General features: G+C 39.0%; 1 protein-coding gene and 1 long non-coding RNA gene across 3 annotated transcripts in view; one reads left to right on the forward strand and one right to left on the reverse strand.

Annotated features, from left to right (window-relative positions):
• LOC309497139 overlaps nucleotides 1-27,766 on the reverse strand; it is a 549,185-nt gene that overhangs the window by 518,881 nt on the left and 2,538 nt on the right. The gene's annotated exons all lie outside the window — the stretch shown is intronic.
• LOC309496459 (uncharacterized protein) lies at nucleotides 1,095-27,703 on the forward strand (the record flags this gene model as incomplete). The annotated part of the gene is given in 8 exon segments (XM_082166449.1): nucleotides 1,095-1,149; nucleotides 1,246-1,387; nucleotides 19,510-19,670; nucleotides 20,070-20,276; nucleotides 20,804-20,985; nucleotides 21,083-25,103; nucleotides 25,106-26,209; nucleotides 26,212-27,703. Coding segments are annotated over 8 exon segments (6,300 nt in total). The 3' UTR covers nucleotides 26,640-27,703.

Below are 27,766 nucleotides of genomic sequence, written 5' to 3' on the forward strand. Positions count from 1 at the left end.
TAGATATGTACTATGAATATATATACAGATGGGTGTTACTATAAACAGAATGTGAGCATAATATACAGATGGCTATTACTATAAACAGAATTTTACAAATAGATATATGTATAAGTTAGGCTAAAATGAGCAGTATAACAAAGGATTTAAAGTAGTGCAAATAAAGTTTGGACAGAAGCTATCCGAGTGAAAGTGCAGTGGAAGTAATTGCATATTACAGTTAAAGTACGGTATTGCAAATGTATATGTAAACAGTCGGTACTGTAAATAAACAGTCGGCAGTGCAAATTGAGCATATTCCAGTCAAGGTAGTAGTGCAAGATGCATATGTAAACAGTTGTTTCTATAATAACAGTCAGCAGTGCAAATGAACATTATAGTATTGCAAATAACAAAATGGAGGCAGGTGTGAGGAGGGAGAGGAGAGTCAATCAGTATATGAGGGGAGTGGGATCAATGAGGGTTAGAGTTTAATAAAGAGACAGCTCTGGGGAAAAAACTGTTCTTTAGTCTGCTGGTCCTGGTCCGGAGGCACCTGAAACGCCTGCCGGAGGGCAGGAGAGAAAACAGTCTGTGGGCTGGGTGAGAGGAGTCCTTAAGGATGCTGCGAGCTCGATGCAGACAGCGTTTCCTCTGGATGTGCTCGATGGCAGGTAGTGGAGTCCCAGTGATGCGCTGGGCGGTTTTCACCACCCGCTGCAGTGCCTTGCGCTCTGCAACAGAACAGCTCCCATACCACACTGTAGCACAGTTGGTCAGGATGCTTTCTATTGCACAGCGATAGAAGTTCACCAGGATAGTGGAGGAAAGCTGATTCTTCCTCAGTGTCCTCAGGAAGAAAAGGCGCTGGTGAGCCTTCTTGACCAGGCTGGAGGTGTTGGTTGTCCAGGTCATGTCCGCCGAGATGTGGGTCCCCAGGAACTTGAAACTGGAGACACGCTCAACAGCCATTCCATTGATGTGGATGGTGTCGTGTGTGCCTCTTGACACTTTCCTGAAGTCCACGATGAGCTCCTTCGTTTTGGTGGTGTTGAGGAGCTGGTTATTTTCAGTGCACCATGTGGCCAGGTGCTTGATGGATGATGATGTAGATAATGGATGATGATGTAGAAATCGCAGTTGTTGGCATTGGATGCCATTTTCCTGGAGGTAATTGTTTACAATTTACTGTTTTACTATTTGTTCATGTTATGATTTTGGCCTAAATTGTATTTATATTGTATGTTCTCATCTATTTTAGGTGAGGGACTTACTGGCGAGTCCTCCTTCATGGAGAGAACTGTGCAGTTGAGATCCCAGACGACAGGTTTAATCTCTCTCAATGGTACGATCCAGATGAGAGTAAGGCAGGAAAGACGCACACAGCAAAGGCAGCACTTATTGATGGGTAAGTCTTCAATTCATTTGCTCTCATAAAAAGAACTTATGATGTTCACTTATGTTTGTCAAGTTCAAAAACAGTCCAAATTTGATAATACATGTGCGTTTCTCGATATGGTCGCCTCTCAAATGTGTAAAGGACTTATTTTTCTAAAGTGACACTGTCCAACAGCCAGTTAGAAACAAAGTTACAGTGGGAGGCAGCGTCTCTCTGGCCTCATTGAGTTTTAATAAAACCTCTTAAGCAGAGTTCCTCAAATCCACCCCGGCAGAGTTGAGCTCAAACTCACCTACCTGTAATCTCTGAATAACTCTGAAGACTTGGATTAGCTTGCCCAGGTGCCTTTGATCAGAATTGGAGCTGAACTCTGCCTTCTAAGGTCAGATTTGAGGAACCCTGCTCTAAAACGTCACATGGGTTTGCTGGGGGGTAATTGAGAAAGAATGAGGCAAAGTCACATGAGAAGAGGCAATGCCTCTGTCGCGCAATGTCTGAGCTATTACACTGCTCACGCGATAAATCCTGCCTCCATTCCGCATCCGTACATCAGACTGAATGAATAAATATAATCGTGTTAATGGGAAGACTAATTAAAAAGTAAGTCATCAACTCACCCACATACACTAGATATCCTGTCAAAATCTAACCTGACATGAAAACTCGACCAGTGAGGGGATTTTTAGTGAGCAATCAGCTTGGTGTCTGTGAGCATCATGACACCTTCAGTCAGAGCCGGAGTGGTACCCATTTTGAGCCCAGGATTTTAATTCCCAAGACCAGCCCCTACAGGACCTCCCATCCCCTTTTACTCATGTTTCAACAAGAACATTCAGATAAATGAGAGATAACATACTAAACTTTCTAAGCAAACATTCTAGAATCAAACTTATTGATAGGCACAGCTGAAAAAATCTGCACATTCAAATTAAAAAGTGAAATAAAAAATAAAAAATATCAGACTATATCAGACTCATCTATAAAATGTCATATTACACCACCACCTAAAAACCTTGATATTGTCTTGATGGCTTTTTTATTTGGAAGGAAGGATTGATTGCCTCACAAAAATGTTCACTCATTCACTTTATAAAACAGACAGATAATTCAAACAAGAACATTTAGAAACCTAGCATAATATTTACGCCATATAATAACATTTATAATAGTTTTAAACGCTATGAAGAGCTGTGCACGCGCAAGCAAAGGGATTTTGGGTGTACATGAACTAGAGATTTGCGCTTTTAGTGTCCTGTGTGAAACTGCCTCTATGGCAGTTAGTGGTATTGCCGGCCCAAATTATGAGCGACCCACTGTGAATTTTCCCAAATCTCCTGATGATGAACTTTGATGAGGATCCAAAAATAAGTTTGCTATTAAAAAGAAACGCTGAACATCACTTCACCAATAAAATATGTCAAAATAAATTTAAATGAAATAAATATAAAAATTACTAATAGGCACTAACGTGATAAGAAATTTGCTTGGTTTGTATAAATAGAACATTAATTATATTGTTAATCTAAAAAATACAAAATAGAATAATTATATATATATATATATATTTATTTTTTATTTATTTATTTATTTATTTTTTTTTAAGGTGAAAGTAATATTTATTTAATAAATATGGAAAATATGTCAAGATTAAAGGCACACTATGTAAGTGTCACGTTTTGTGTTCTGTTCATGTTTAAGGCCCTGTCCACACGGAGACGCATTTCGCTGTATACGTATACATTTTTTATCGTATTGGTGTTTCGTCCACACGGATCCGGCGTTTTCGGAGACTGAAACCGCTATTTTTTGAAACCGGGTCCCAAGGTGGATAAATCTGAAAACGCCGCCCTTGCGTTTTTGTGTGTACGGCCAATCCGTATATTTTGCGAAACGATGATGTCATCACACCAAGTGTCAACTAGTCAGACACCGTTAAGTCACAGCAACTACATTTATGGTTTTTCATATTGTTCAACAAAGTTCTTGATTAAAAAAGAAAAAAGAAAAAAAGAAGCTACTGTGCCTAATATTATTGTTGTATACAGCGCGCAAGGTTTATGCGCGAGCTCCAAGTCTTCTTCTCCGTTTTTAGTGTATGTCTGAGGCAGAATTACAGCGCCACATACTGGTCTGGCATGTATACTACATCGTTTTGAGTCGGTTTCAGTGGTTTCATGTGTACGCAGATATTTCTTGAGACGACGCCGTGTTTACGGAATTTTTTTTTTTGAACGGTAAAAAAAAATATCGGATAGGGAAAGCTCTGGCTTCGTGTGGATGTGGCCTAAGTCTCTCAGTTAAGGCGGGCATACACTGTGCAATGTCTGTTTGCTTGTCTGATTGATATTTGGCTGTATTTATTGCTGAGGAATTAAATGATAATATGAGAAATCAGATGCTTGTATTAATATTTTGTCTGGCTGTTCTTTGGCCACATTTAATTCTGAGGAATTAAATATTGAAAAAGCCATCTAAAAAATTATGGACTTTGAGATTTCCGCCTCCGAGCACTTAAGTAAAGTAAAGTAAGTAAGTACATTTAATTTAATTTATAAAGCACATTTACACACAGCATAAAACTGACCAAAGGGCTGTACAGTGAATAACTAAAAAGACAAATAGTACCAAAAAAAAAACCCCCACATAAAATCAATAGTCATAATTTATAAAAAAAAAAAAAAAAAACTTCTCTCGTTATGATAAAATGAATGAGAGGTTACTCGAGGTGGTGACTCGTGCAGTGGCCAGATTACAGCTAGACTGCCCTCCTTGAGGATCTCCATGACATTAACTCGTTCATGGGGGAAACATTATTCTTTGCGCATCTTTGTGCCCTCGACGTCAACTTATTAGACTATCGTGGGTGCAGGGGCGCCCAAAAAAGAAATGGGGGATCTTTGAGGCTTGAACCGTTCTGTCAGAACGCTCAATATCAAGATGCTAACTATCAAGAAGTTCTTGTTGCAAATTCAACATCACGATTGGTTCTTCACGGTCGATCTTAAAGAAGCATATTTTCACATAGAAATATTGCCACAAAACAGGAAGTTCCCGAGGTTTGCTTTTGGGGGCGAAGCTTACCAATATCGGATCCCTCCATTCGACCAAGCCATGTTACATAGACGATTGGCTGATACTTGCCCAGTCTCAAGAGCTTGCGCTTCGACATCGAGATCGATCCCCGCTCATCTTCTCTCTATGGGGCTGAGATGCAACGCCAAGAAGAGCGTTCACTCTCCTCCCCAGAGGGTAACGTGCTTGGGGGTTAAATGGGACTCTGTCACCATCGGGGGCACAACTGTCCCCTGCTCGTGTCAAGACCATTTTAAACACCCTAAAGCAACATCTGGCTAGGTCAGGACATTACATAGTTCTCATGGCATCTGCGTCCACAGTGATCCCTCTGGGCCTTTTGCACATGGGACCACTTCAGTTGTGGCTCAAAACGGGGGGATTTCATCTATACAATCCGTAAAGGCAAATAAGGGCAAGGGCATGCGCTGAATGCTTTTTTTGTTTGTTTTTGTTTAATGCTTTATTCAGTAACAGAACATACAACAATTAAATGCAAAAAATAATAGTAATACAAAACAATAATATCAGCAAGAAAACCAATAAAAAAAATGAAAAAATGAAAAAAATAAAATGTATAATATATAGATATCGATATTATTAATAATACAAGTAAATAAAAAAAGTAAGCGATATAACACAAATATGAACAACTATATACACAGGGGTATTGAAATCAAATCCATTTCTCTAATTACAAAATAATACAAAGGTTCTTAAAAAGGATAACATTTCAAGGCTTTACAACAGTCTATAGTCTTTTTTGCCTTGGTGTTCCTCACACCTTCCAATGATTTAAGATACTGACAAAGCTCGAATTTAAATTGTGTAAAACTAGGTGCATTTTTTGCCCATCGACATTTATGAATGTGATATTTCCCTAAAATAATAAACAAATTAAGAACAAAACAAATGTTCTTTTCTAAAGGCTTATCGTAAAAACAATATTATATTCTTATCCTCCAGAGTAATGTCAATTCCAGAAATCTCCTTAAAAAAGATCTTAAAGTCACACCAAAACAATTTAGTACAAATACAATCAAAAACAAGATGACAGCGTCAATTAAATTACAAAATAGACATTTCAAATAAATATCTGTCTTAAATATTTTTATGACCTGATTAACTGGATAAATACAATGAATAATTTTAAATGAAACCTCACGAATCTTATTAATGACACAGTATCTCCTGGAAACCATAAAAACTTCCTCCCACTTAAATTCCTGGAAGCGTGAATTCCAGAAACTTTTAGCTGGAGGAATTCTAAATGAACAACAAATCTGTCTAAGGAAACTATTGTTACATTTTTTTATCAACAATACTTATACCCTCTAACCTCAAGTTGAAATCAACAGTTATATTCAAATCAACAGCATTAGCAGAGCGCAACAACTGAAGGAGACCAGAAGGTATTGCATCAAAAACAACCGCATAATCCTTTGCAGATATCGGAAGTTTGAATTTATCCAGAAATTCTCCATATGAAAGCAGGTGACCATCATGGTGAAGCAACTGTGTCACCGATAAAATATTGTTTCTAAACCAATATTCCAAAAAAAGTGTTTTATTCTTATATTTAATATCTTTATTTTTCCATATCAAACATCTATGGGGAGAGAAATTGTGTTTGTACGCCAGCAACCAGGATAACAGAGCTTGCCTATGAAAGTTAGACAGCTTAATGGGGACTTTATTAATATCAAAGTTGCAATTGAGGAGAAACTTAATACCGCCAATTTGGTTAAAAACTAAATTTGGGATATAATACCACAATTTGTTATTAGATTTTATACAATTCTGAATCCATTTTTCTATTTAAAGACAGTATTAGAATCTTCAAAGTCAATGGCATTTAAACCACCTTGATGAAATAAATTGCCTAATATACCTCTATTTAAGTAATGTGGCCTATTCTTCCAAATAAAACTGTACATTTTCTTATTAACTTGCCTAATAATTTACTTTTGGAGCATCTAAAACCATTGCTGTATACGATAATCTAGACAACCCTTCAGCCTTTGATAGCAATATTCTACCAGTCAAAGATAAATCTCTAATTAACCACACATTAAATTTCTTTTGCACTTGATCAATTAATGGAGGATAATTTATGTCAATTCTTTCCTTTTGATTTTTACATATTTTGATCCCCAAATAAGAGACTTGGTTTTTAACTGGTATTCCACACAATTCCACCACACCATCAGGTATGTCTTTCAAAGGGAACAATTCACATTTATTAATATTTATAATTAAACCAGAGACTGACGAAAACATATCTAAACACCTAAGTGCTGCATCTATTTCTTTGACACTTCTCAAAAATATGGTTGTATCAACTGCAAGCTGTGAACATTTAATTTCTTTGTCAAATAAACAAATACCTTGAAATGGGTTGTTTTTAACATGAAGACATAACACTTGCATAACTTATAAAAATAAGGAAGGAGCTACAGGGTCCCCTTGTTTTACACCTCTAGAAATGTTAAATCTGGGAGTTGTTCCAAAAGGCAATTTAATAGAAGTATTGCAATCGCTATACATTGTACGAATTGCTCTAATAAAATTATTACCAAAGCCACAAAAAAAACAAGAGTATCCATCAAGAATGCATGGTCCACAGAGTCGAAGGCTTTATAATAATCAATGAATAATATATAACTTTCATCCTGAATTAAGAAATTATAATCAATTAGGTCCAAAACTAGACGAATATTATTTCCAATATATCTGCCACGCATAAAGCCAGACTGGCAATCATCAATAATTTTATCCAGACAAAGTTTCAGCCTCTCTGCAAATATAGTCGATAACAGTTTAGCATCATTATTAATTAAAGATATGGGCCTCCAATTTTCAATACTAAGTGGATCTTTACCCGACTTTGAAATAAGGGTTATTAAACTCTGATTCATTGTAGGCTGCATTTTCTCAGCTTCCAATATCTCCTGAAAAACATGTAAAAGGAACACAGAGAGATCTTCCTGAAAGGTTTTATAAAATTCGGCGGTTAAACCGTCATTATCCGGTGATTTATTCTTCTTCAATTTGGCAATATTTTTATGAATTTCATCCAATGTTATTCCCCTATCACAAAAATGTTTTGAATCTTCATTTATTACTGCAGAATTAATTTGAATATTTTCCAAAAAAGTTCCTGCGCCTCCAATACCTTCATCTTTTGTGTATAATTTTTTATAAAAATTTGTTACAAACTGAGAGATCTCATTTAAGTCCGTTGAAACTTTAGCATCAATCATAAGTCTTTTTTTAAGAGAGGACAATTCAGTATTTCTCTTTTCGAGATGTAAGAAAAAATGATGTGGACGTCGAAGATCTCAAAAATGAAGTTTATTACAGCAAAGTAGTAACAAAGTACAGGCAGCACTTCGGATTCAGCAGAGTCATACAGAATGCATCTCATCCTCTCACCTCAAACATTTATCCTCTATTTCGTTTGTCTTCCCCCTCTACATGTAAATGAAGCTCTGTTTTTAGGTGTAATTTAAGAATAACAGATTCGTCTTCCCTCTCAACATGAGGCTGAAACTCTGTCTTAAATGTAAATTGAGGATCTTTCCTCTGTGCCCACATCTTTGATGTTCTGTGAAATCAGAACAGCAAAAGGTTAAGGTGATAAAATCTATCTGAAGTGGATCTTCTGTTAAAACAAAACGGTCAAATGTTTTAGGTGATAAGATCTATCTGTAGTGGTCACATCTTTGATCTTCTGTTCAAACAGAACGGTAAAATGTTTAAGGTGACAAACTATTTGAAGTCCCTGTAATCAAGATGGTTGTTAGTTGCCCTCTGTGATACTATTTACATATTACTGAGATTGGATGTAATTGTCTCTATATGATAATTAAGCTCTTTTAAGTAAAGGAACATTTTGAGATATATATATATCACTGATTCTTGAGAGTCGGGACAAAACACGTTTTAAAAAACTTTTTTAAAAAATACACACTATATCAATTAGAGTTATATGTTTCTGCAGAGAAAGGTCTTAGCTATTTAACCATGTAAAGGAACAGGTTCTAAATAAAAACACATTTTTAACAAATAAACATATTTCCCTTCAGAACTGGATTTGTGTCAACTCCGTCAGACACACTAAAAAGTATACAATTTTAATTCTTCAAATCAAACAAGAATCTAAAGTTCTGAAGTATATTGTAATAGTGTTTAGTTACTCTGATATGTAAAAAAAATACAATATATAAACTTAAGTTGTGATTTCACACTCTTCTGAAAACTCAGATTTCTAAATATTTGCATTTTCAAACTTTGATTTTAATTTCAATATTGTAAAAACAAATTCCTTAAATAAATAAAACGTAAGAGGATGTAGATCAGATGGTCCTTTATTACAAAAACAACATAAACTGAAGGAAGAATATTTTTTCCCCAAAAAAATTTACAAAAACATACGAAGATCTGACGGTGTTGATGAAAAACTGACGGTGTTGACAAAAAATGTTTGAATGTTTTACCTCAGATTTGTGAAATGTTCACCTGTTTTTCATGATATGTTCTGACAATAAAGAGTAGTTTAAAACCACAATTAACACTCTGTTTTCTACATCTTTCACTTAGGAGCAAAAATCTGCCTTTAAACTTTAAAGAAATAAAGATTTGACATTTATCGTGATAATTATCGATATCGACTGATATTAAAAAAAATTATCGGGATATTTTTTTTGGGCCATATCGCCCAGCCCTACACTGGCTTCTCATTTCTCTATCTCTGTCTCTACATATATAAATATATTAAAGTGCTGGCAAAGTTACACGTTACACAATAATAAGCAGACCACTGCCTGCCCGTTCTCTACAAGTCAGATGCGTACGGTTAAATAATGTAATGCATGCTATGTATGTGCATTTATGTGTAAATAAAACCCTGAAATAACAGTTTAACCCTTCACTATATTCACAAATAATATTATATTCGCACATTAAGAGGTTATTGGTGGATTTGTCAACTCCGTCAGCTTACAGGTCAACTCCGTCAGACATAGAACCTGACGGAGTTGACGTCTGACGGAGTTGACGTAAGGGCATGTATTTTCCTGCTAAAACATGTATTGTACACTGCAGCTAGGTAGTTTATCCTCAGTTGCTAGATGTCCCAATAACCTCACTAAAATGCTTAAATTCAATCCACTATGGTTTAAAAAAAAGTATCTTAACAGAAAGATGGTATTGACATGGTGCAGCTGTGACCATAGGAATATTGACATTGTTTGTCTAAAATATAAAAAAAATTAAAATGTACCAGAGAATGTGTGGTAGTGCTGCATTCACCACAGGCAGGGAGATGAAAAGGGGTCCTCAGGGATATAGCTGACCATGCTATTTCCTGATTTAAAGAGCTTTATGAAAAAATCTGACGGAGTTGACAGAAACTGAGGACACAACTTTAATAGGCAGATTTTTATAGAAAATATTGTTTGATGTTCACTCCATGCATTGTTTTTTATATTTATACCCCTTATTTTTTATTTGATATATATGTTTTCATAATTGTAGAGCTTTTTAAAAGTTTTTTGGGATGGTTAATATTGTGACCTCTTGCTGAGGACAAGTGCAATAACATGGACCTTCTAACCACAGACCATACATTTAAACAAATTTTCCCCAAAAAGATAAAAAGGGTTATTCTAAAAATCAGATAGGTATATAGAATTCCTTTAGATTTAACTTTGTAAGTATGTCAATCATGATGAATTTCTTAATTTTTGCTATAAATTAGACTTTTCTATGTGGGACATGTTTTGTCCCGACTCTCAAGAATCAGTGATATATATATATATATATATATATATATATATATATATATATATATATATATATATATATATATATTGGAGTGGAAGTTGTTGGGAACAGACCATAATTTCTTATAGAGATTAAAAAAATATTTTGAGTTCTTTTCTCCCTCTTCCAACCATTTACGCCTTGTCCTCACAAATGCTCCTTTTGCCTTATTCTCAAATATTTGATCCAATTCTAACTGTAATTTAACTAACATGTCTTTATCTATTTGAGATAAACTATGTGTTCCAGTCTCCACCCAAAACCAAATTAGCATTAGAAAATGTTAACAACATCCCTGAAATCTCCTCTTCAAAATTCTGCAACAAAATTCTGCAACTAACTATAAATAAACTATTCGGTTTTTAAAGTGCCATGTGTAGCGCATTTTTTACAGTCTATGATTAGACCGTTTGTTTTTTATTTTATTGTTTGCCATCTCATCCAGTAGCGGGCGCTCTAAACGTATTGTAGAGTAGGCCCATGACCAAATCAAATGAATAATAGCCAAAAGCCACCCTGTTTTGAAAATGGAAGATAATGCACAGAACGGCCAGCCTGATCGGATAATTATACCCCAACTCATCTAAAAAGTAGTGTCTGGAAATATTTTGGATTCTACACCGTAGATGGTAAAGTACTGTATTTTCCGGATTATATATCAAAATTAATTCATACTGACTGACATGAACCAAGAGAAAACATTACCGTCTACAGCCGCGAGAGTACATGCTGCTCCTGTTGCCTACCCCTGAAAAAATTAACTGAAAACAACTGAAAAACTGTTAACTGAAACATTAACCTAAAGACAACTGAGAAAGGCTGAACACAAACAAAATGCCCCCCAAAAGAAAAAAAATTGTCCATGTTTTCGGTGCTGATGCGATGGTGACGCATTCATGTAACATGTGAGGGTGGCGCTGCCAATAAAGCACCTAACAGCTGTCACAAAGAACCGGCAGAAGTAATGACTATGAATATGTCAAATATAGCAAGGAGACATTTACATTTTTTAGTTTACATTTACATTTACATTTTTTAAATTTCTGTGTCAGTGTCGGCTGCAAAGATGAAGTTGACGATGCTGACTCGCGGTAGATCTTCGCAGTAGTGAACACGCCAGAGAGAAATGTACATTTCAAACGGATTACATAAGCAGAGAGCAGTCTGTTTTCTTTCGTTTTGAATTGTTCTGTTTAAAAGTAGACATTTCAAGCTTTCCATATGAAGAGTTTGGTTCCAAAACGCGATAAATCCATTTTGATTAATTTGAGTAAAAATGTGTTTTCTTTACCAAGAATGTGGCAAGATGAAAACCACCATTTTCTGTTTCAAACTTTCACATAGCATCTTTAGGTTATAATAACAAAAAAAATTCAAATCCAGATTTTGATTTCAAAGATTTATTATAAAAACTGATAATTTTTCCCCCAAAATGCAATAAATTCATGACACTTTTTTTTCAAAATGCAATTAATCCATTGAATCAATATAAAAGTTTTTTTCATATTGAAACTGTTGAAAATACACAACAAAATAAGTTGATCCACATATGACAGCCTCTGAACTCGGTCAATATCTTATTACAGGCACTGGACTAAAAATACATACAATCAGCCATCGCTAGGAAATACCTCCTGAACTTTTTTGACGGCGATCATCTGTAAAATGGCTTGGTCCTGCTCGGTTTTCGTTGACTTTGAGTAAAACAATTGAACGTTTTTCAAAAGATCCCCAGGGGTTAACGTGTCAGCGTGACAGAAGTTTGATGCTGTCGTGTCGTGTGAGAACAAACAACAGCCGGCATTTTTCCTCCTCCCGCGTGCCTCGTCTTCTTAATCTCCTCACGTAAATGATTAGATTTCGATGGCTTACGTTTCTTCCCTACCGCAGAAACCACCACAGGTTCATCAAGGCCGTCAAAATTATACACATTTTTGTTTGATTGTTGATCAAAAAGTACAAAGTAGATAGGAAAAACTAGGATGCCGGGTGTATTCAGAGCGCCGCTGTTACTGTTTACAATGCGTGGAATGGTGCGCTGTGATTGGTTGAGCGGATTTATCGCATTCTGCAGAGAAAGGAGACTGGCGTTTGTCGCGGTTTGGAAAGAAAGGGAGAAAACATGAGAGAATAACACGGCGGATATCGCATTTTACGTAAAATTTTAAATGGACTTTTCAATACCGACCCTATACAATACTGATTTTTGCGGGAACTCAATTAAAAAAAAAATGCCGTTTATCGCGTTTTGGAACCAAACTCTTCATATATGTCTGTGAGGCAAGTAGGCTACCTTATACGCTGAGTTTCGGTTCATTTATGAGACGAGCTCCAGGTTCACGTGCCGGCGCCTCCATGTCGCGATTATCTATTTTCTACTATATTTACTTCTTATTTATTAAATCCAGGCAATTGGTTGATGAAACATTGATTAAAATTAAGATACAATTAATACTAGGGATGTCCCGATCCGATCCACGTCATCGGTATCGTGCCAATACTGGCCCAGAACGCTAGATCGTAGATCGGAGGGGAGAAAAAAATATGATCCGATACCTATTAGGGGTGGAACGGTACACGTATTCGTATTGAACCGAAATGGTACGTGCGTCACGGTTCGGTGCATGGATTTACACGGAGAATACACGGTATAAAAATAAATAAAACTCGCGTGCACATTAATTAATGTAATGCGGAACTACTGTTAGATACACGCATTATATGCGGGTTCTTTAGGGACACCTAATCTGTAGCCCCGCCTTAGCTCTGAACGCGCGTCTATTTCGCTTCAAACGCTCGCTTTATACGTGCATCCTATTCGCTTTGGACGCGCGAATGGATTCAAAATGTTCAAGCGTCGAACTAGACGCGAATTTGACGCTCTATTCGCGTTTGGTGTGAACGCAGCATAATGAACAGGCTGCGATGTCAAGATAGCAATGCTGGAATGTGTGTGTGTCAGAGAGAGAGAGGCACTGGCGCGATCGAACAGTGGAAACATAAAAACATACTCCGTCATTTTGTTCATACAGGACATCATTAAAACTGCAAAGTGTTAAGCCTACTTATATTTGTGTAAAACACAACATTGTGCTTTTGTCAAACTGTAAACTCTTGTCAAACTGTAACCTACAACTGTCACCCAACCAAAATCACACACACACACACGCTGTTTAAAAGCAAAAATTATCTCATCTTTTGGACATTCATCATATTGCATTGGTTTTCATTTCTTGTCCTAAAACAGAGCACTAATCTGTTTATTTTTAAGTTACACATTCTACATTGATTAAAAAAGAATAGTGTTGTTTTTAATAGTAGTATTATTTTATACAGAAATAAATGATTTATAATTCAGATGAGAATAAAGTTAAAGTTAATTAAAATTTTAAGGAAACAAATATATTGATCTAAAATATAGCAAATTAATTTTAAATTCATTCAGGTACAATTACCCAACATATCTCAAGGTCTTTTGAATAAAGGGTGGCAGTCTTTCATTATCAACTGTTGTTGTGGACTATATACTGGAGAAGTATTTGTTCTCCGTTTGAGTGAGATGTTTTTATGTGGCTAATTGAGCAAAGTGCTTCCATATATTTTATTATTATTATTATTATTATTAGTTCAAGGATAAAATAAAAATATCGGATTGATATCGGTATCTGCAAATAGCCAAAGCTGTGGCATCGGTATCGGTAGTGAAAAAGTGGTATCGGGACATCCCTAATTAATACAAAACGAAATTAAATTTAAAGACAGGCTTTGTGCTTTCTGTTTGAGGTCTCTGTGAAAGTGAAAAGTCTGTGAAAAGTCTTTTAGTGCTGCTTTCAGAGCGTTCACGTCTGTAACGGAGAACTGTCCCGTCCGTAACATTGTTTTTTTTGTGTGAAATAAATTTCTAAATAAATGCGACTTATAGTCCATTGCGACTTTATATATGTTTTTTTTTTCCTCTTCATGACGCATTTTCTGACTGATGCGACTTGTAGTCCGGAAAATACGATTACCGTTAAAGATAAGGTAGTTTGCCGAATTTGCACACAAAAAAAACGCATCCTCGACATCCAATCTTAGGGGCTCGTAGATATTCGAATATATTCGAATACATTGCTTGATATTTGATACCCGTTCGAATTAGATTTTTCTCAAAAGTGACAGCCCTATCACCCTGTGGCCCAAGACTGGTTGCTCACTGAAGCTAAGCAGGGCTGAGCCTGGTCAGTACCTGGATGGGAGACTTCCCGAGAAAACCAGGTTGCTGCTGGAAGAGGTGTTAGTGAGGCCAGCAGGGGGGGCTCACCCTGGGGTCTGTGTGGGTCCTAACACCCCAGTGTAGGGATGGGGACACTATACTGTCAAAGAGAACCGTCCTTCGGATGAGACGTTAAAACGACTCTCTGTGGTCATTAAAAATCCCACGATGTTCTTCGAAAAAGAGTAGGGGTGTAACCCCGGCATCCTGGCCAAATTTGCCCCTTGGCCTCTGTCCATCATGGCCTCCTAATCATCCTCATATACTGATTAACTTCATCACTGTCTCCTCTCCACCAGTAAGCTGGTGTGTGGTGGGCGTTCTGGTTCAATATGGCTGGCGTTCTGGTTCAATATGGCTGCCGTCGCATCATCCAGGTGGATGCTGCACATTGGTGGTGGTTGAGGAGATTCCCCTCTTTCATGTAAAGCGCTTTGATTACCTAGAAAAGCGCTATATAAATGTAACAAATTATTATTATTATTATTATTAAACGCACAATTACTAGAAATGTTTACCTTGGGTATTACACAATTTGCATGCATACAAAATTTGTGGAAAAATTACAGGATTTGTTTCCAAGTATGACTGTGTACTAAAAATGTGCTTTTGACTTTCATTTATATTTGGATTTTATTGTAAACTATAATTTTATTGTTAACTTTTCAAATAAATAAATAAATAAATAAATATTTATATTTCTTTTGTTCTCGCATTCTTTCTTGTGGTTCCCTCTCAGTGACATACCTGACTGAAAGGCTCATTATGCAGGTCATTGTCTTCTCAGGTGTGAACCACAGCATTATTCATGATCATTCACTCCCCCACGCATATTGCCTTTCCAAACAAAAAGTGTCTTACAAAATTTAAATCAATTTAATGCTTTATGTGAATGAGTAAGCAGGATGATTTTCACATAACTTTGAAGCAAAAACTGTAGGCGAAAACATCCATTAGTCAAAAGTCCTGTGGACACATACTTAGAATGTGTTTTGTAGCCTTATTTCAGAAACTTTAATTATTAGTTTTTTCAATAACCATGCATAAACATTATTCTCTCAAAAATACAGACAATACAAAACACTATTGGGTGAACTGGCAGTGGGCGAGATCACACAGACCAAAACAAAACCTGACTGACAACACGGAACGTGTAAAATAACTGGCAGTAGAAGTGTTTTTTCAGAGAAAGGAGAATGTGAACTTATCATGTTTCCTAAATATCTGCAAACATATCATGGTATTTTTATGCTTTAGAAGAGTAAAAAAGTTACATACAGCACCTTTAAGTCACTGAAATAAAGCTGTATAACACACACTAAACTTTTGTTCACAAGACTTTTAAGATCTGAATCTGAACTGTGTTTTTTCCCCTTTAAAACTATGTTAAAAATAATCTTGCCCACTCATTCACATAAAACAATATATTGATTTAAATTTTGTAAGACACTTTTTGTTTAGAAAGGCCATATGCATGGAGGCATAAATGTTCATGTGATTCACACCTGAGGAGATAAAGACCCCTCCCCTAAATAGCTTTTCAGTGAGGAATGTGACTGAGAAGGAACTACAAGAAAGAAAGTGAGGACAAAATAAATATATATATATATATATATTCTTGTTTGTAGTTTATTTTGAATATAGTTAACAATATAATACAAATAAGTCAATGAGGTTCAATGTTGTTTGGAGCCCACTGACTTTCAAAGTGTCATCTTTCGTGTTCCACTGAAGAAAAGAAGTCATGCAGGTTTGGAATTACATCGTATGAGGATGAGTGATTATGGAATTGTCCTTTTTGAGTGAACTATCCCTATAATATCTGAATTTGTCATGATTCTGCCTTCTTGTCTTTGATTTTCTCTTGTCTTGCGGCAGAATCATGACAGGCCCATGTTTCATGTGCAGCACATGGCCATTGGTTTGGCCATGTGCTTGCGTTGTCTCGTCATGTAACCCCGCCCCCTTGTTACCCTTGTTTAGTCATTGTTTCACCTGTGTCCCTGGTTAGATTATTGCTTTACCTGTGTCACCTGTTCCTGATTAGTTTCTCCCTTTTTAATCCCCTCATGTTTTCTGTCCTGTGTCGGTTCATTGTGAATACTGCTGTGATGTTACTCTGTGAAGCTTGCCTGTGCTATTATTTCATGTGAGTCTTTGCAAAATAGTTCCTGTGAGTATCCTGTCTTCGTTACGAGTCCTGTGAAGATCCTGTTCGTGTATTTGCTGTTAGTTAGTGTCTAGTCTTCTGTCAAGTTTATAGTCTAGTTAGTATCCTCAGTCTTGTCTTGTTTTACCCCATTGTGGGCTTTATTTTCCCCTTTTTGCCTATAATAAATCGTGTTTAGTGTACTTTGTCTGCGCCTGGGTTCTCCTTCCTCATCATCATAACAGAATGAACCGACCAGCATCGAACCCAGCAGACAGAAGGTCCTCGCCCGTTGAGTCCCAAGCGGAACTTTTAAAGGAGTGGTGGCACAAGACGTGTTCAGATGTCAGGATGGGTAAGCTGCCGATTCCGCCTCAGGGAGAGAGGTCCATAAGACAGTACGCTCGGGTCGCTCATGAGAAGCGACTCTTCCTCCCTGACACCCTTCTCAACCGCTACTTCATAGCGGGTCTCAACACTCCTCCGCCTCTTGCTGAACGAGAGCAGTTGGTAGACCGGCCGTTTACTGACTTGGTGGACTGTTTATCTCGAAGGGAGATGCGGGGCTCCATCTTGTCTACACCTGCCTCGCTACCTGTAGTCCCGGAGGGTCGTGTCCTGGCCGTTGTTGCCCTTGGTGATCCGGCTGGTTCCACTTCTCCTGAGGCCTCTTCTGTTCCCATTGTTCTCCATGGTAAACGAGGGAGACGAGTTTCCTGGGATTCCCCGTCTGAGTCTTCCTCGACCGAGTCAGCGCTGCCCGAGAACGCCATCCCTGCTCCTGTTACGGTTCCAGCTGAACATCTCCAACTGGTCGCTAGCCCAGCTACAGATTCGGCTTCGCGTTCAAGGAGAAAGAAGAGGAGAAAGGGAGCCTCTCGCTCTTCATCTCTAGCTGTCCCAAGCGCTGTTCCAGAGCCCGCTCCTGCAAGCGCTGTTCCAGAGCCCGCTCCTGCAAGCGCTGTTCCAGAGCCCGCTCCTGCAAGCGCTGTACCAGAGCCCGCTCCTGCAAGCGCTGTTCCAGAGCCCGCTCCTGCAAGCGCTGTTCCAGAGCCCGCTCCTGCAAGCGCTGTTCCAGAGCCCGCTCCTGCAAGCGCTGTTCCAGAGCCCGCTCCTGCAAGCGCTGTTCCAGAGCCCGCTCCTGCAAGCGCTGTTCCAGAGCCCGCTCCTGCAAGCGCTGTTCCAGAGCCCGCTCCTGCAAGCGCTGTTCCAGAGCCCGCTCCTGCAAGTGCTGCAGAGAGAGAAGCGGCCGATTCAGCTGCTGAAGCTGTCTTGCGGTCGGTTTCTGCTCATCAGAAGATGCCTGTCCTCGTCGCTGCCGAGACAATGTCTGAATACCTTAAACGTCTTGTCCAGATTCTTGAAGTCCCCGTCAAGTCAGTCAAGTCTTGTCCTGAGTCCACTGATTCTAAGTGCACCGTGAGCGCCGTACCCCAGTCAGCTGCCGTGAGCGCCGTACCCCAGTCAGCTGCCGTGAGCGCCGTACCCCAGTCAGCTGCCTTGAGCGCCGTACCCCAGTCAGCTGCCGTGAGCGCCGTACCCCAGTCAGCTGCCGTGAGCGCCGTACCCCAGTCAGCTGCCGTGAGCGCCGTACCCCAGTCAGCTGCCATGAGCACCGTACCCCAGTTGGCTGCTGACGACGATCTCCCCGATTCTGTGATGGGGAGCGTTAATTCTGAGCCGTCTTCGGGAGCTCTGTTTTCGTTTCTGTTCCATCGTCACCCGCAGTATCCCCTGTCTTATCTTCTGTTGTGTCGCCTCCTGTGTCCCCCGTCAAGATTCCTGTCCCGCTGCTTTCTGTTTCTGTTCCTCTGTCAGATAGCACCCCTGCGAGTTCCCAGCCTCGGACTGTTTCCCCCAAGTCATCCCCTCGTGGGTCCCCATCCATGTCTACCCGGACCCCTCGCCGTCAGCCCTCGTCCTGTCCACCCAAGACCCCTAGTCCACCCATCCACCCTGGACTGCCCCCTAAGGACTTTATGTTTCCCCCCAGTCCTCCCATCCACCCTGGACTGCCCCCCCTGAACTCTGTGTTGTCTCCACCTCCCCTGCCTTGTTTGTTGTTTTTTCACCCCAATCCTGTCATTGTTTATTCATGTTTGCCGTTGTTGTTGTTTGTCATGTTTTGTTGGTTTGTGTCCTTGTCTCAGTCTGTCATGTCACGTGTTTAGTGTTCCCTTAGGGAGCATCTGGAAGCCGCTCCTTAGGGGAGGGGTTCTGTCATGATTCTGCCTTCTTGTCTTTGATTTTCTCTTGTCTTGCGGCAGAATCATGACAGGCCCATGTTTCATGTGCAGCACATGGCCATTGGTTTGGCCATGTGCTTGCGTTGTCTCGTCATGTAACCCCGCCCCCTTGTTACCCTTGTTTAGTCATTGTTTCACCTGTGTCCCTGGTTAGATTATTGCTTTACCTGTGTCACCTGTTCCTGATTAGTTTCTCCCTTTTTAATCCCCTCATGTTTTCTGTCCTGTGTCGGTTCATTGTGAATACTGCTGTGATGTTACTCTGTGAAGCTTGCCTGTGCTATTATTTCATGTGAGTCTTTGCAAAATAGTTCCTGTGAGTATCCTGTCTTCGTTACGAGTCCTGTGAAGATCCTGTTCGTGTATTTGCTGTTAGTTAGTGTCTAGTCTTCTGTCAAGTTTATAGTCTAGTTAGTATCCTCAGTCTTGTCTTGTTTTACCCCATTGTGGGCTTTATTTTCCCCTTTTTGCCTATAATAAATCGTGTTTAGTGTACTTTGTCTGCGCCTGGGTTCTCCTTCCTCATCATCATAACAGAATTCCAATAGCAGTAACCCCATCATTTACCTTTTATTCTCTGTAGCTTGAATGAGTTTGACCACAAGTTCTTCGGCATCACTAATGCTGAAACAATCACCATGGACCCTCAGCACAAACTTCTGTTGCAGTGCACCTACAGGGCCCTAGAGGATGCTGGGATACCAATGGAAAAGGCCAGTGGAACGCGAACAGGAGTATTTTTGGGTAACATATGAGCTAAATAAAAAAGTTACTTTTGATGTATTTTAATCCCAGTGGAAAAAGTATATGCACTAACAGCATGGGAAGTACCTACGGAGCAACCTCTGGTTAAGACGTTTTGCTAAATAGCACATAGATTATCTCTGTAATTCCCCGGTGAACAAGAAGGATCTAACTTGTCCTGACCTCAGTATGTGCATGTGTGCTTTAATTCCTTTGTGCCACAGCACAAACAGCACACAAGGTGGCTACAGCTAAGGGCTGGTTGCTTGTCCGATTGTTGCCTTGAGCAAGGCACTTAACCTCAGGTTGCAGTGTAATAACAGTACAGTAAGTGGCAATGGATTAAAGCATATCGCCAGCTAACATGTCTAACATGTTTTTTGTTTGCTTGTTTTTCAGGTCTAATGAACAAAGACTTTGAGCTAGCAAATGTGAGGATTAATCCAAAATACATAGATCACACCAATGGCACTGGTTCCGCTATGAGCATAGCTGCCAACCGCATCTCATACATATTCAACCTCACTGGCCCCTCACTGTCCATTGACTGTGCCTGCTCCTCATCCCTCGTCGCCCTTCACTTAGCTTGTCAAGCCATAAAACAAGGTAGTCTTCAATGTATTTAAACCCTGTGGATCAACTTATTTGCAAATTTTAAGAAGATTGTCCATAGACTGTATATTGTATGTGTACTAATATACAGTACTGTGCTAAAGACATCAGACACATGCTCATGTTTCATGTATGTTTTGCTTTAGTGTGCCATTAGAAATATGAATTGTAGATTTTCAAACATTCATTCTGCAATTACTGAGACAGAGACAGGAGCAATTGATACTTAATCCTAAATCCATAGCAGAACTGTGGCAACATCGTCAAGGTTCATGGAACAAACCTATCTGTGCTGTTGTGTCTGGAAAGTAAATTCGATGAAAAAATCATCTTTCAGTACACTTATTTTTCTCCATCAATTCATTTGAGACTATCTGGTTCAATGGTGATGAAGCAAGACAAGCTATAGCTTGGCATTAACAAGCTCCTTGTTCCTAAATTGTATTGAATTAATCAAACAAACAAATTAGGCTGCCCCCATCCCCCTAAGTTGTGTGTTCCATCTGTATTCCACTCAACAGGAGACTGTGATATGGCCTTGTGTGGCGGTGTGACCTGTATATTGGAGCCGACCCTTTTTGTGACTCTTTCCAAGGCAAAAATGATCTCCTCTGATGGAACGAGTAAACCTTTCAGCAGCAAAGCAGACGGATATGGCAGAGGTGAAGAATGCGGGGTTGTTCTATTAAAGCCTCTGAAAAAGGTAAAATAAAAAGATTATCTCATATAAACTATGACAACAATGTACCTAATGATAAACTACTACAAGAAACACCCATATGTTGTCTGTATTTTGACAGGCTTTTGAAGACCATGATCATATTTTGGGTATCATCAGCAAAACTGCAGTAAATCAAGATGGCCACACCGTTAGTCCAATCACTAAACCATCCATGGTACAGCAGGAGGAGCTGCTTAGAAAAATCTACTCAACAGAGACTGACCTGACTAATGTTCAGTACATTGAGGCTCATGGGACTGGGACTCGAGTTGGAGATCCAATAGAGGCAGGTAGCATCTCAAAAGTCATTGCCAAAGCAAGACCTCAGAAGTCAGGGCCACTCATAATTGGTTCTGTTAAAGGCAATATTGGACACACAGAATCTGCTGCAGGTGTTGCAGGGCTCATAAAGGTCCTATTGATGATGCAGAATGAAACCATTGTGCCATCATTGTTCTACTCAGTGGAAAACTCCAGCATAGACAATGAATCTCTGAATATGAGAATTCCCACCACTGCAGAAAAATGGATCAGTGACTGCAGAGCAGGGAGGTGTGCAGGAATCAATAACTTTGGGTTTGGTGGAACAAATGCACATGCAATTGTCAGACAATATGTGCAGTCAAAACAGCCAAGAGCTCAGCTGATGAGCAAATCCCAACAGTATTTTGTGGTCTCTGCAGCCTCAGAAAAATCCATGAAAAATATCATTAAAGATACGGCAGAACAGATCAGTGCAGGGAAAATATCAGATTTACAGTCTTTACTGCACACATCTGCATGTAGAAGAAGTCACTTGAAACACAAATACAGGAAAGTATTTCAAACATCATCATTGGCAGATCTGCAAGGGAAACTTACTGCTGCTGTGGAGAAAAAGCTTGTACCGTCAAAGACAGACTCCAAAGTAGTTTTTGTGTTTTGTGGCAATGGTGTTACATATCAGGGTATGTGCAAGCAACTCCTAAAACAAGAGCCAATTTTCAGAGAGGAAATCGTGAGGATTGAAACTCTGTTGCAAAGCTATAGAAAATTGAATCTGATCGAGATGCTGGAAAGTGAATCTGAGAAAAGTACAGAGCCGTCTGATCCAAAAATTGTCCAGCCTCTTCTGTTTGCTATTCAGGTTGCTGTTGTCAAACTTCTGAAACACTGGGGCATCAGTCCTGATGCTGTTTTGGGGCACTCTATTGGAGAAGTCGCTGCAGCTCATTGTTCTGGTTTGCTGTCACTTGAAGATGCAGTGAAAGTCATCCACTGCTGCAGTTCTCTGCAAAGCACTGTGACAGGAGGGAAGATGCTGGTAGTCAGTAATATGGCTGTTTCTGAAGTTTTGAAAAGCCTTCCATCTTATTCAAGAAGGGTTTGTCTGGCTGCTTATAACAGCCCTCAGTCCTGCACCCTCTCAGGAGATGCAGATGACATTGACAGGCTGCAACAGAATTTGAGCAACTCAGCCAGTGGAAAAGATTTGTTCCTTCGCATTTTAGATGTACCTGCAGCATACCACAGTCACAAGATGGATCCTATTTTATCCCAAGTGAAACAGAGTATAGGCTCATTGCAGGCACATCATTTGGAGACAGAATTGTTCTCAACAGTGACAGGTGTTAGTTTGTGTTCCTCAGATTTTCTTACTGGTGAATATTGGGCAAAGAATATCAGAGAGCCAGTTGAATTTGAACAAGCTGTAAAGTCTGCAGCTAAAAGCAAAAGGAGTGTGATATTTGTTGAAATTGGTCCAAGAAGATCTTTGCAAAGGTACATCACTGAGACTCTGGGAAATGACTTCACTGTCATTCCCTCAGTGCAGCCTGATAAAGATCACGAGACCATGCTTGCTGTCATTTCCAAACTGTTTGAGCTTGGGATAAAAGTGGACTGGGAAGCGTTCTACAAAAGTTTTGAGACTAAACCAATTCCCTACCCACGGTACCAGTTTGACGACGTGAAGAGCGATGTCTTCGCTTCTCGTTTGCAGTCGATCGTTCCCACTGGCAACCATCCAGTAGTTACACAAATGGGTACAGACAGTTCAGTGTTCAGCTGTGATTTATCCTCTGAATCAGTAGCCTTCCTGCAGGACCACAAGCACAGCGGGGTTGCCATAATTCCTGGGGCATTTTATGCAGAGTTGGGTTTAGCAACTTATATGGCATATGCAAAACCCAAGGTTCCACTAAGTTCTCTGCAGCTCAGCATAACATTCCAGAGTCCATTAGTTTTCTCCCAGAATGCCCCAGATATTAAAGTACAGCTGGATTATTCAGACCATTTGGCCGATAACACATGTAACTTCAAAATACAGTCTACTTCTGCAGTCTATGCGTTTGGCACAGTAGAAACAAAACCAGGTAGAAGTGCTGAAGAGCAGTTCATTTCATTAGACTGTATTTCCAAAAGATGCACATTCCACATGACTACTGAAGAACTCTACAAACTTCTAAGTCAAGCAGGATTTGAGTATGGGTCTGTCTTCAGAAATAATGCAGATGTTTATTGTGGGGAAGAATTTAGAGAGGCTATATCTTTTGTGAAGGTCTCAAAGGAATTACTGCCTCAATTACACGACTATCACGTTCACCCTGTGATCTTGGATTACGTCATGCAGCTTGTTCCTGCAACTTTAGGGCATGACCTATCAACAAGACCCAAATATCCTGCACAAATAAGAAGCCTGGTTGTATTAGAGCCATTGCAAGAGGAGATGATTGTATATCTGAGAACAGTACATGTGGGAGAAGATGATTTTGACCTTTGTGGCTGCTTAGCAAACAAACAGGGTAGGGTGTTAGTTGAACTCAGGCATGTGAAGATCAGAATGCTAGGAAGTCGTTCCCAAGTAGTCGAGGAGTACTTCTTCCACAACAATTTCAGTATCATCTCTGAAGTTGGCACGTTTGATACACCGATTAAGGCACTGGTCTTTTCTGACAAGATAGGAATTTCTAAAGCTTTGCAACAGTTCTTGGACCCAACATCTAGATATGTGTCTTCTTCAAATGGTAACACACTTTTAGAAGATGGAGTTGAACTTCTTTTGTCAAAACTGAAAATTTCAAGTGTAAAGAAAAACTTCCAGGACATTTTGTTCATGTGGGGTGATGCAGACCTAACCTCTCTCGAATCAGAGAAGGTCTTGGACAGTATGGCAGGGTGTTGTGAGATTTTCCGAATGCTTGTCAGATATCTCAAGTCACTTAATTACCTAGGTGATATCAGAGTAATAACCTATAAGTCGTCTGAGACCATAGTGGATTATATCAACCCTGGGTTTGTTCTGTCGGGCATGACAAGAGCATGTGCAGCTGAGTTGCCAGAACTTTCCTTCCAGCTGATTGACATGGGCTCTGCCACTTTTGAAGACATCAAAGCTTTGGTTCAGGTCGTCAGATCATATCCCTGTAACAAATATCCAGAGCTAGTAGTGAAGGAGGGCAAAATTCTAAATTCTGAAATCACCCACACACCTTTGCCAACCATGGCAATCTCTTCAAGAAACCTCCACATGTTGGATGAAGAAGTCTTCATCTTGCAGACATCTGATCCATATATAATGACAAAAGTGTCAGCGACTCAAATGGATAATTCCATTGAACTGATTCAAGGAAAAAACATTGAGCTTCATCTCAGTAAAATCTGTGTTCATTCATCAGATTACTTTCCAGTCAGCATTTCTGACCTGAATTATGGTCAGACATTGTATTGGAACAAGCACACAAATGAAAACCATAAGCTCTTGGCCCTTGACTTCAGTGGCACTGTCACAGCTGTGGGTAAAGATGTCAGCAAATTTAAAGTTGGTGATCATGTTGTGTCTTGTTACCCTGTGCCTGCCACCACTAAAACAGTTCTCCCAGCAGCTGTTTGCTGCAAAGCCAAACGGCTTTCATTCCTGAATGAAGTGCCTTGTGTCTCTTATATGGTTCTGGCTTGGGAGATCCTGCATGAGGCTTTACCCAAAGCCAAACAGCAATGGAAATTGGGCATTTTCTCCACTGTTGGTGACTCAGCTTTGATGAATGTGTTAATTACTATTGCAAACAGATTAGGTTGGAATGTCAGAGTGAGCACGCAGGCTGATCAGTTGTGTTGTGATTTTTTGTGGGAGCTGTTCTTCTACCTCCTTTTAATGTAGAAACCGTTGAAATAGCTAGCAGTGTTAGCAGCATCAAAGACATTGTTCTTGTCTATGACAACCAGACAGAATTTCCATTCAATACTACAACATTCCGAGGTACAAATGAGGAAGTCCACTTCCATGCCCTCCTCATGTCCCAAATAATACAAAAAGGTCCTCTGCAAATGCAAATGCCACATATCTACCGTTGGCTGAAATCCATGCATTTGGACAGAAAGTCCTTGTCTTTGGACACGACAGCTGTTCAAAGAGTGAAATCTCAAAGCACTGATCTTCTGTCTGTAAAAGAATCTGAGTCATACTTCAGATGCCAGATCCTGCGCATTATCATCCTGAACAGTGAAGCCAAGAACCAGCTGTCTCACATTCCAGTAATGCCCAAACGCAGTCTATTCAAGAAAAATGCTGTCTATATTGTCACAGGTGGTCTAACAGGGTTGGGCTTTGAGACAGTAAAGTTCATTGCTCAGAAAGGAGGAGGCAACATTGTCATTCTGTCTAGGAGTAATCCAATCCCTCAGATGAAACAAGAGTTAAGTCAGTTCAGTAGCAATTGGGGTTCTGTCATTAAGTCTCTGCCATGTGATGTTTCTGTATCTGAGCAAGTGGACCAGACAATTGTTAATATTGGAAAACTATTTCCATCCAGTCCCATCAAGGGGGTATTTCACAGTGCGGTTGTCCTGCATGATGGGCTGATTGAACGTCTTGACAAATCTCTTTATGAGAAAGTTATGAGGCCAAAAGTAAATGGAGTGATTAACCTTCACCGTGCTACCATACAGTGCAATCTGGATTACTTTGTGTGCTATTCCTCCATCTCTGCCTTTATTGGCAATGCCTCACAAACTAATTATGCTGTGGCTAATACATTCATGGACACTTTCTGTCAGTACCGCAGAAACATTGGGCTTTCTGGACAGTCCATTAATTGGGGGGCTTTGAATCTTGGTCTTTTGTTGAACAAAGTCCATTTCCAAAGATTTCTGGAGGCAAAGGGAATCATGCTTTTGGAGATTCCAGAAATCCATGAAAGTCTTGAGCAGTGCCTCTTGATCAACAAACCTCACAGGTTGTATGCAAATTCAATTTCAAAAACAGCTTTAATAACATTCTCAGTCAGAACAAATCACTGAAGGTACGCTTGTTCAAAATAGTACAGGAAGCTTTTAGTAAAGCTGGAATGAATTTATCTAGACCTGAACAACCCAAGAAATCATCCTCACCACGTGATTATCTGAGGTTCATGATTAGCGAAACGACTGGTGTTGAGATGGATGAGCTGAATGATGATGTTCATCTTTTCAATTTAGGCATTGACTCAATGTTAGCCATGACTCTGCAGAATCTTATCTTCAATGATAGAGGTGTGAATGTCCCTCTAGTGACTCTGCTGGATCCAAATAGCACATTGGCAACTCTCTCTAAAATCCTGGAGGAGAACTGTGTAGATGGATATCAGAGTGAAAACGAGAGCAATTCCACATACTTTTGATTTGAATTTTGTATTTCTCCAAAGCAGTCTTGTTGTAACCTCAAAACAAGGACTTTCTTGGAAATTCATGACATTTGATGTGAAATGGGGTAGAGTTAGTAATATAGTATTTAATTAGACAATGCAATTAATTCAAATTCATCTAGATTAAAAAGATTAATATAAGGCAGATATTCCAATATGAATACATTTCACTAAAAGTCCCTCCAGCCTATTGAAATATTAACTAGAGAGGCAACTCTATCTAACTCTAACTACTCTGTTTTAACCACATATCATTAACATAACAAATTGAGGTTCTGTAGACTGTGGACTTAACATTGTTTATCATTGTTTTAATTTAAGTTTTTTTTTTTCTTGAGATCACACTAGGTTTAGACACACAGTCAGCACTTCAATTCAGTTTGTATATTGCTCTCTTTATCTATTTTAATGAACTTGAAACCAAAACTGAATGAGTGGCACATACTGACATGCTGATGATGATTACGATGATGATGATGATTATTTTGTTCTATTATGATTATTTTGTCTTAAGGATGAAGGATTTTTAAATGAAATCCTTGAAGGTATGAAATAAATTTGAAAGAATGAATCGATCCAAACAATAGTAAGATTTATAGTAATTTCAAAATACATTATGGTTTGAATGCTGAATGATGTTTAAAATACTGTCTACAATGACAATTGTAAAGATATGTTAATGGATTATTCAATGGTTGTACTTTATGTATCAATTGAGACTTTCTGTAATAAAAACTAATATAATATTTTACAAAACAAATGCTGAATCAGTAGTACAAAATGAGATGTCAATGTGATATGATCATTTATCAGTAAAACTACAATGAAAGGGGTAACTTATAATTAATAAGTAATAAACAGTGAAGTACTGTTGTGATTGGGAATTGGATGTGACTGTAATAGAGTATGATGTGTGGGTATAAATGCAGCAACCTTGTTACCCAAAGCAAATATCTGAGAAATAAAGAAATGTAATGTTGAAAGTTATCTCTTTTATTTACATTTCCATTATATTCATGATTTGTATTTAATACATAGCTCTCTGTATACCTAGTTCTGATTAGCCATTGCATTCTGATTTCAGCTATTTTTATACAATGATG

The sequence above is a fragment of the Leuciscus leuciscus genome (genome assembly GCF_965113295.1).
Source record: "Leuciscus leuciscus genome assembly, chromosome: 4".
NCBI classification, from domain to species: domain Eukaryota; kingdom Metazoa; phylum Chordata; class Actinopteri; order Cypriniformes; family Leuciscidae; genus Leuciscus; species Leuciscus leuciscus.